The 10675-nt window shown below is 36.6% G+C and overlaps 1 protein-coding gene across 2 annotated transcripts; it reads left to right on the forward strand.

The window, feature by feature from the left end:
• The first annotated feature begins 312 nt into the window (after positions 1–312).
• LOC114533270 lies at positions 313–9845 on the forward strand. 2 transcript variants are annotated; one of them, XM_028554770.1, is made up of 15 exons: positions 313–401; positions 721–786; positions 2299–2446; positions 2875–2996; positions 3312–3544; positions 4649–4838; positions 5094–5182; positions 5818–5890; positions 6436–6666; positions 7107–7145; positions 7439–7564; positions 7733–7810; positions 7993–8070; positions 8843–8915; positions 9301–9845. In XM_028554770.1, the coding sequence occupies exons 2-15, from the start codon at positions 727–729 to the stop codon at positions 9705–9707; spliced, it is 1947 nt and encodes a 648-aa protein (XP_028410571.1). In that variant the 5' UTR covers positions 313–401; positions 721–726; the 3' UTR covers positions 9708–9845. The 2 variants fall into 2 exon arrangements, with proteins under 2 accessions (XP_028410571.1, XP_028410572.1); XM_028554771.1 differs by having other exon boundaries at positions 3330–3544.
• Positions 9846–10675: the final 830 nt, after the last annotated feature.

Raw genomic sequence — 10675 nt, forward strand, 5'->3', positions numbered from 1 at the left:
CAAATCGTGAATTTATGCTAAGGTCGAACCTCAATAATTTATGTAGACATATAAAACCAGAGTATTGTTGTATTCTTCGTTAAGTGAAAGCTTGGCATATGAAGAGTGTTAAAATAACAAGTTTGAGCAACTGATAGTTTATTAAGCATTTGTGTTGTCTGTTGTTGATTGTGTCCCGCTTGTCCTTTTGTTAAGTGCAATCAATTTGACACGGAGTAACGTGTGGTTTCAGCAAACTCAGTAGGTGTAACCAGCGACAGAATAATAACAAGTGCATATAGACTATAGAGTATATTAGCCTACATACATAAACACCGCACTCCACAGCCATCATACATGCATGCTGTGGAGTTGAAGATCGAATATTTTTCAAAGAAGGATAAAACTTTATTCTCTTAGACGTAAGATTATAATATATAGTATGTATTACGGTAACTTATGTTTATGAGTGTATATAGCTCCGCTCACTGCTCACACTATGTCTATAGTTTAGTGGATTTATGACATCGTTTGCTGCTAAGAGACATGCAGCAAAAGTGACAGCAAATGCGATTTATAGTTTGATGCCGAAATTTGCATGGTATATTTATTTGCCTACATGGGTCACTGGAATGATGTTAATTTTTTTTAAACCTTCGATTCCAAATTTGACCAGCTTCGATCGCGATCCTGTACAACGTTGTAACGTTGGGAAATTAAAAATATTTTTTATTATCACAGGTTTTAATGATGTTTTGCCACTTTGCAGTTATGGTTATTTGTGGACTGTCTTTTTACGCCGAAGCGGTAAGAGCAATGATAAGCTTAATCGTGCACAACAGATTTTATCTGCTATGTCGGACCTTGGTTTTTATGCAGGAATTTAGCAACGATAGAATAAAATCTTGCATGTTTGTGAAACATTGCACATGTATTCTCTTCAATCTCTTGCTAAACTAAAATGCAACAGAGTTGCTATTTGGTTTGGATGGTTTAAGGGGTCTTAATTTCGAGTGGTATTATACACGCTTCAAATTCAAGCCAGGAACAGTTGATGGAAAAATGAGTCAACCATAGGTCCTCCGGCAGGAAATGAACCTATACGCTTTACCTTCGATTAAGCGTAACCACTAGAATATTCCTGCATCGGGTGAAGTGCCAAAAATCATTATTGGTTTGGATGGTTCAAGATTTAAGCAAGAGCTAGGATAAAAAGCAAGATTGCTAACGGACAGTATATATCTACTTTATATTACTTTATTTTTGCTATTTTTCTATATAATTCATAGGCAAAGTTTAGACTTGTCAAATAGTTTTATAAACAAGCCTAACTCAATTTCAATTTTTTGCACTGAATGAATCATAATTATGAAATCATCTACCTGACTCTGATGCATCATATATACCGGCAATTTATTTCGTTCCATTCATATAAACCGTGAGCTCTCTCCCTCTATATATATATTTACATTGATAATAAATTATATAATATTTATCATGGTAATATGGTAAGGTTGGTAACTTCCGCTTGAGCTTACGAAATAACCATATAAACAAATGCAAAAATTGTCTATAGTATATCAGTAACCTACAGCGACTAATGAAAACTTAATAATTTTATTGAATGGTGTCTCACACCATGCTGTGTTCGATGCCAATCACATCATCGAATTATCTTAAAATATGCGATTTTCGCGGCAAAATCACTCCCGGCCGTAACAACGTTAAAAATATTTGGTTCCGCGTGTATATTGGAGGACTGGGGTGTCTCTCTTAATAGCTCCTTAAATTTCCGCCATCTTTAGTATCACTTTTAACAAACAAGCCGATATATATATCCTCCTCCTTATTATACGGCATATTATGCATTTATATTTATAGCTATGTGAACTAAGACGAAAATTCGGTCGAGCACGGATAAAATTTGGCACTGATACCGAATTTAGCCGTACCGGCGTGCCAATAAATTAAGTGATTGTAGTGTAAGCACAAATTTAGTATTAATTTAATATTCATGCGATAAGTTCCTGCCGACACAAGAGTTGGCAAGTTTTATCATATATGAGATAAAATCTCAATTTATATGAGATTGGACAATTGCGGCAACTTGAGATCGCAGTCATCATATAGTTAAATATGTATATTACATTCTTCACAACATCTTCTAGTTTTTTTTATTATAGCTGGTTCTGTCACTAACTACATTTATATATAGTTCTATAGTAAAAGTTAACTATAGCTACGTATAATTATATACAACCTACTCCGGATGATTTTGAAAGTTTCCCTCGTTCTAATCAAGATGATGTATTCTAACAGAAAATTGAGTTGATCAAAGGTGAAGATCCAGGATCATGTGACCAAAATAAGCACGGGAAAGAAGTGTTGATACACGATCGAAGCGATAATGATAAGATACTGACATGCGTGAAAGAAAACAAGGTTTATTTGTGGAAATCTATCGATGGTAAGATATAAACCCGCGTGCATTATTATAAATCAAAATGTATAACAATTTCCATCAATCCTGACTCTTCATTCCAGTTACGTCACAAAACTGACAAGCACGTCACGTATCGCTTTGATAAAAGTATTGACAGAAATTAGCTATACAAATGGCTGCCTCTCGTGCATGTAAAGAATTATTCGATTTTACCGTATACGAACAAATTAAATAAATTTGTTCGACAGGATAAAATATACTGTGTATGCATAGAGAGAAAAATCCTCAACCTCAAAATAGTCGCAACCCTTGACTGATTAGATTATCTCATCAAAATTAACTTCAATCATTAAATAATACTGTTACTAGTCTTAGCGCAAGTTTGGAAGAGACATTTTGCCCTTTTGCTTTTTTCAGTTAAAAACAAAAATCCTCTTATGATCTGTTGATAGGCTCAAGTACACTTGGTGAATTCATTAATCCCGCGTATGATTGTACAGATGCACTCAACGCTGACCCTCAAGCCAAAGATGGATTTTATTGGATTAACTTCAAAAATTCTAATGCGAACAAGGTACAGTCTCCTGCAGACGGTTCCAGTTAATAATCAGGTCCAAAACGATCAACAAACCTAAAAAATATGTTTTTATAGTTGGTCAAACAAATTAAAAGTTGGACAGCTTTTAAAATAATCCTTATATAGATATGTCCTCAAAGTTTTTGAATATCTTTTCAAAAGATCTAGTTGTGGTAAATAAGAAGTTAATAATATGTAAGGGTCAAGTGGCGCTTTTGTTTACATTATAAGACAGAATTTTGCTTCATTACATATTCTAATTTTTGCAACTACGTCAATGGGAAAATGAGTCCTGTTAATGTTTTTGTTAAGTTATTTAACTATGTCCAGTCCAAGGTTTGGTGTGACATGACAACAGATGGAGGGGGCTTTGCTTTGATTGGACGAAAAACGACACCAATTCTCTGGACATTACCTTCCAATGGCAGTCCAGTTCATCCCTATGGACCTCCTCATTGGTCCAGCTCGCTTGGTGACGCACCAATCCTGGACTTTCGAGTACAGATCGGTTTAGGCAAAAGTTTGAAGTCAACTAAAGCACACTGGTATGTGTTTTGTTTATTCTTTGTAGGACTTCAAAAAAGCCGATGATTCACGAAGTCAAGCCAAGCCCTTTTATGCTGTGCATCATATAGTAGATTGTCCTTCCGAAACATGTTAGTAATTAGGATGAAATAACATTTATATGAAATAACATATACACCATTTGAATCTTCATATTTCTCGTTTGTTTCGGCTTTGTATCCCAACAAACAGATCAACACTGGCATCTGAACTGTGAGTTGGTCCAATCCTAGTTGTTCAATCATGTATGTTTTAATAGCAGTAAAAATTTGGCGGGAGACTTTTTGAAATCGATGCTTCACAATATACCCTGCGTTACATCATAATTATTACCCCATACCTTGTGTAAAAGCGGCTTTCTGATTGGTTCCAAGCAGGCAATGGTCCAATCCAAGTTGTTCAATCATGCATGTTATAATAGCGGTAAAAATTTGGCTGTCATCTTAGAGACTTTTTGGAAGCGATGCTGCACAATGTACTCTGCGTTACATCATAATTATTACCTCATACCTCGTGTAAAAGCGGCTTTCTGATTGGTTCCAAGCAGGTAAGCAGGAAATCTCGGTGAGTTTGGAATTTTCAAGATGGCCGCCGTATTAGTTTTTTAAATTCGAGCCTAAGTTTGTTTGTTTACGTTGTATATTTTGCAACTTAAATGTTCGTTTTCTGAACAAGAAATTACGTACTACAAAATCAACAATGCGACACTTTCTGGACCATTTTTCCCGAAGTGGCATGAAATAAAAACTAAACGCTATGCTTGCATGATAAGTTCGGTAAGTTCAGTGCGTATATCCCGAACCCCTAAGGCTTTTTTTCAAAAAGTTGCAGTTTGTTTATCCAGCGATAGTTATCGCAGCTGGACTATGACCCACGATCATGAATCATAAAAATTGCCTCGCCCGTTTGAATTTCTTGCTCATGCGCACACGTGTCATTAATGCAGAAAGGATTCGATTTTCATACGTATATTTTTTGAGGCTTCAAAAAGACACAACAGCAACTGAACAAGTGTAAATGCTTGCGCAAAGTGTGGATTGATCATGTGATTGTTAATTCAAGTTTATTGATATATTTTTTTAAAGGTCATACAGATTGAAGTCTAAAAGACCTTTGAAACAACTTTTGCAGCAATCTAAAGATTGTGGTTTTTCATCAGCTGGAATTGCAGACATCGCTTATGTAAAAGATTTACAAACCAATAAAATTGTTACCCATAAATTATCTTGCTCGAAATTTGGTTACGCTTACTCTCCATCGACTGGCTTCGGTTGGGTAAGTTTGTTATGGGGTAAAATCTCTTTGCAGTATGTACAAAAGCTAATCGATAGATCTTGCGGAGTAATTTGGGAGTCCGGGGCACAGATGTGATTTTTACGACGTCCTTCACCCATGGCCATCGTCAAACTGCTTCATCATTTTGGAGCCTTCTTTGCAAAGAAGGAGTGGTAGTCCATTATCAGGTCCCCCTAAAGCAAGGGGTGCATACATTTGCCTTCTTCATTTTGCCATTTTTATTTTCTTTTTTAGGTAAGCATGAATAAATGCCTAGAGAGACCTTGTCCTCAGGGCTACGCCGTGGATAAGGGGTCGCAACACGATTATGCTGGAGCATTTAGGTATTTGTGCCTGAATGATGATGTATTATGCAATAAGATAATTGTTATACGTGTCTTAAGTCTTTGAATTTAGAGTGCCTTGACAGAGTCACAAAAGTACTACATACCACACATGCACTGAAGTCACTGAAGAAGCTATACAGTCGCTGAAGAAGCTATACAGTATAAGATGTTAGCTATATTTACGGCTTGGTCCGGATATAGTGACCGTTTTCACAAGTAAAAATGTCTTTGATAAAGAATTTAGGTTTCCTCCGCCCAAACGGAGCTCAAGTAATTCCATTCTTTTTGAAACCCGTTATGCCAAATGTTCTATGCCAAATGTTTTCCTTTTTAAACACACAACACTGTCGGACAGTCGGTTTTAAATACTGTACATGCTATATTTTAAACTATGTATCTTACAATTAACTGAATTACATCATTGCATGATTGGGTAGTAAATAATTATAGCGATATTGTATCGCTATATTACTTGCATGCGGAGCATATTAATGAGGCTCTTATTAGGAGCCAATGCATGTGATAAAAAAATAAGTAAAACTCACTTTTGACTTCTAAGACTTCTGTATCTGATATTTTTCAGTGCAGCGTTCACGTTTTTTTTTTACTATAGAATTATTATATCTCAATAGTTACAGTGTGGAGCAAAGCATTTCAGGCTTAGAGAGAGGAGCGACCGCTTTCATTGGATGTGATGGAAAGAAGGTACGTTCTCAAGAACGCAATATTGATAAAAGTTATTATTTACTTTATTTGAGAACATTTCTGTCTACCCTGCATGAGCATGAGTTCATCGGCATGTAGTGATTCAGCAACGTAAGGTTACGTAACCGAATATTTCTTCCAGCCCAATATTGCACGTGCAGTATATCCTATATCCACTTTAAATAATAAATGTCGATAAATGTGGCACAGATCTCTCTTGGTGCACAAATTGGTTACATCAGTAACACATATATACTTTCAGTGACAATATAGTAAAACAGATGTAAAATGAAGTCTGGTTTCTATTTAGTCGATTTTCACCGATAAGTGCATAGTCATGTTCACCAATGAGAAATAGCCCGGATGTAAATTTGTCCTTAATTTACTTCTGTATATGAAAATCGATCATTGATGACATCCATCATGCACGCACATCAGCAACGCACGACACCCATGCACGATTGAATGGAAACCTGGCAGAACGTAACACTGATAAAATAAACACTAGAAGATGGAGCTAAGATAAAAATATTTGACTCTTCTAGTGTTGCGGTTGTTTTGGTCCCAAGGGTGGAAGAAAAGATTATTGTTCGCAGAGTTGCGACAAAGATATAAATGGCGATAGAGTGCATGAGAATAACGTTAATACGTGGTATTGGGTGAGGTCCAGTGTCCCGAAAGCGGTGTGGAAAAAATGTATGGACTACAAGGTCAAGCGGAGAGATGGAAAAACAATTTGGTACAAGATAGTTGGAAGCAGTGCTGTTCCAGTGGAGGTAATTAACGCAAACGGTTTTTTGTATGAATATATATCACTCTTTCCCCTTACTTAATTGTTATATATGTGCTGTGTATGTTAAATGTGTTTGGTTCATTCGTATTCACAAGGTAAGTGAAAAATTGTTGCCCGTATATTGTCATAACAAAGTAAAGTTGTTTTTTTGAAATGTACACTTAATGTATACTACCTCGGGAAATAGTAAGTTTTGTTTTCCTTCGAGTCTCAATGTTTTCCTTCGAGGCTCAACATTCAGACACTGGGAAAAACAAAACTCACTATTTCCCTCTGGAGCATACATTAAGTGCATAATATACTCAACGTTTGGCAAACTATTTTGCGTCTATCAAGCAGGTATGCATATGAAATGATCCCAGTATATACTAGCAGCAAGAAAATTAGAATCTTTTTCGAATTTTTTCTCTTTTCTTTTTGAAGGGTCGATGCAACAAAGATGAGGTGAACCTTCTAGATGGGGTACGTGACTTTATTAATTAAAATACCACTTGTCAATGTTTGGTGTTCCTAACGTTTCATTGGTCGAAAGCGAATCACGCGAGAGTGACGTAATTTTGATATCGCCCGCGCGACCCCCTGCAGAGTGATATAACGCGTTATTTCGCGCTAAGTACGACTCGAAGACAAGTATTTATACTTTCAGATACTTATAATAAACCTTTACAGCTAGGATTCAATGTTAATATTATTCGGTTTTATCGCTATTATTTTCATAATTATATTATTATTATTCAATAACGTTTTTTGTTTAGATTGCAGTCATACCAAAAGGGAAAAACATTCCTCCCTTGCGCAGAATGGTGGCTTTTCGTGAAGGAAGCGATGAAATTTACGTACGATCAAATGGAAACTGGAGTGCACTGGCCCAGAAGGATAAGGTTAGTTACTTAGTTTCTAATTATGTGAATAATTCATTCTCATTGTTCTATGATGTGCGTTCATGTGACTGCATGATCTTCCAAATAGATAACGTACTAAATTTGTTAAGATTTTAACCTAATAGTACTAATAACAGTAGCTTCCTACTGATTGGTTGCTAATTGTAGATACAAAAAGATCTACCTGCAATGATGAACTCAACTCTAAAAAAGTTTAAGGATGGAATTGAAATCAATGGTAGTAAGGTATCCCTTTTTGTAGCATTTATTTCAAAAACAACTAAGTCATTATTCTAGTTGTATTTCTCTGTTTGCATTCCGGCATTCACTCTAAATAAAGTCCCGATTTTGTACTGGTATTTTAATTAATCAAAGTTTCTTCAAAATACGTGGTTCATTTTTAAATTTTATATTCTATTTGAGTTTAGATTTTAGAGAAAGTGGATTTACAAGTAAGACCGAAATTAAAGAACCTCAAGACACGACTAGATGCCCAGAACACGAGGGTAAAGATGATTTTAGAAACAGTAGAATTTCATGACGATAACAACGATTAGTGAAAATTAAAATTCGTGATCTAGCATAAAAAAAGGTTTAAGAAAGTTGCAACCTTGCCTCGGTCAGTAAAGTTATTGAGTATGGATTTGAAATTTGATCGCAAAGAGTGGGCCAGGGATATGCGGTCCTCTATTTCCAGTCGCTTCGCGGGGATACGCGGTCCTCCATTCCCAGTCGCTACGCTACAGCTATCGTATATCAACCTAGCAAACCAGATCAAGCTTTTCTTTTGTGCTGGTTCATCAATTTTATTGTTCACCAGCTAGCCGTATAGCTGCATGTTACCCTTGCTGTAACGGTACCGCTTCCTAGCAGCTGGTCAAAGCCAGTCAGATCTGTGCCATTTGTTGCATGTAATGGCCTTTTCTCGCCATAAATTGTTCGGGTATTTGATTCCATTAAAATCCTAACATGTACATTCCACACGTCAAAATGATTAACTAAGCGTTTTAAAGTGGTTCCTTGTCCTTAACGTCTGTACAGTTTCATACGCTATCTATATAGATCAGACTTGAAAAAGAGGAATTAAGACTCTTCACTAATTTACATCTCTTTAAACTAGAATTGCATTGCAAGTTGGTCCGTGTAACAGGGCTTAATTAGTTATGATAGCTAGAGCTTGTTTCAACTTCGCTTTGCGCTAATTTAAAAAGAAACTGCATGGCCAGCATCAGAAAATATGTATATCTGCTCCGACGATCAAGTATTTTGTTATTTTAGCTGTCTGAAGAACTTAAAAAGCTGGAAAATGAGGTAAAAGGAATAAAGAAGGCCTTGGGTAAAACCACAAAATGTAAGGGAAAATGCCTGTATTTAATGACAATTACTATTACAGTTACTGTATTGAAATTTCAAGCCGGCTATGGTTCATGGTATATGCATGCAAAGTTGGTGGTGGGACATTAATTTATTAATATTCTTGTAAGTTTGCATGGTGACATCCGAAATAAGTTAATTAACTTGCAGGTACGCCACGTGTGACTCTGGTTTTAAAATGATTCTGAAATAGAGTCGAAATGTCACCAACTGAATAATTGCGTGTTGTCTTTCTTATAACCAAAATCTGGGCTGGAGTTTGCAAGATGTCTTTGTATCGGAGTATGTTTCATTTTATATGACTGTGAACTATAGGGTCATTATAGTAAATCATTAAATCTCATTATCTCAATTAATTTCAGCAACCACTCCATCTCCGTTAAATTCTGAATGCGCTTCTTTGTCACTACAAAATCCGAATGGCTATAAGTGGCTGACTAATAGGAATCGTAACTATCGATACATCACTATCACACCATACTGCGATGACCACTTGTCTCAAGGTTGGTACAGATTCGGAGGGGAAGCTGGTACCCAGATTGCAACAACATGTGTGCCAAAGCGCAGATGTGGAACTCACGCCCCAGGCTGGATGACTCAAAAACATCCGACGGTTTCTGAAGGCAAAGTTACTCGTACAGTGGCTTTTCACTGGGACGGAAATTGTCGGAAATGGTCTCAAAATATCCAAGTGATCAATTGTGGGGTATATTATGTGTATTACCTTGGTCCGAGTGTTGCATGTAAATTAAGATATTGTGGTTCGTAAGTTGGGCCTTTTCAAAATTTTTGTACAATTAACTTTCACGGCTTATGAACAATTTTAACCGTTATAATAGTTATGTTTTTCGTATAATTATGTCATAACCTATATTTAACTAAAATTACAGTAAAAACAACCAGCTGATCTGAGTAAAGTAATCAACCTATCAGCCTTTTCTCCAATCAACCTATCGCTCTTTATACTATTAGCAGGAAGAACGGGGACGGAATGACTTCAGGCACGTGATAACTCGAGACACCTCATGACGTCTGATCTCAGATCAGCTGGATGCATGCACACTGATGTATCGACGCTTATCAACATTGTGATATTCCAATTAATTTTGCAATATACGTCTTTTAGTTGTGAAGGGCCATAAGAAGCCTGATTAAAGTTAAGGGGAATTTTTTTACTCCGAAACACGTTTTCCCGCATTTTGGGGTTAGATTTGACTTGCTTTAGGCCACTTTTCGACGATCATATATATTAAGGTACTTTAAGATTGACGTGTAGGCGAATTTTGACGTGCAGGTCACGGTTCCCGGATATTTTGTTCACCAATGTACGTCTGGCCGAGGAAGAATTTACCGATCAATTACATGCGGCAGGCCCCCTTGCCCACTGCCCATAAAGCCGGTTTTCCATTACGCGGAATTTTTCGATCGAACGAAATTTTTCGCTCAATTGAAAAGAAACTGATTTTCTTTGTGAGAATTCGACCGTAGCGGTTCCCTTCACCGGCCATAATTGAAAATAAAATCGTGCGAAAAATTTCGTTGGATCGAAAAATTTCGCGTAATGGAAAAAACCACCCTAATGTTGTCTTAAATTTGGACCACCGTCGGTATAACGTTGCACTCAGTTATTGTACAGAAGTTAGTTGAAAAAAGGCGAGCGCGGGGGGGTGCTTGGGGTGGGTTTGGGGTACAGTTGGGGTACTGTTGTTCACTTGTTCTCTCCAATTCAAAATTCTT

Source organism: Dendronephthya gigantea, unplaced genomic scaffold, assembly GCF_004324835.1.
Source record: "Dendronephthya gigantea isolate DGI-Jeju-01 unplaced genomic scaffold, DenGig_1.0 000088F, whole genome shotgun sequence".
Lineage (NCBI taxonomy): Eukaryota > Metazoa > Cnidaria > Anthozoa > Malacalcyonacea > Nephtheidae > Dendronephthya > Dendronephthya gigantea.

Excerpts from the sequence above, each read along its gene's own strand:
- LOC114533270 (XM_028554770.1), top strand. The coding sequence starts at position 727 with ATGATGTTTTGCCACTTTGCAGTTATGGTTATTTGTGGACTGTCTTTT. Across the intron at positions 2,447-2,874 it reads TTTGTGGAAATCTATCGATG|GCTCAAGTACACTTGGTGAA; the intron begins GTAAGATATAAA and ends ATCTGTTGATAG. Across the intron at positions 3,545-4,648 it reads AAGTCAACTAAAGCACACTG|GTCATACAGATTGAAGTCTA; the intron begins GTATGTGTTTTG and ends ATTTTTTTAAAG.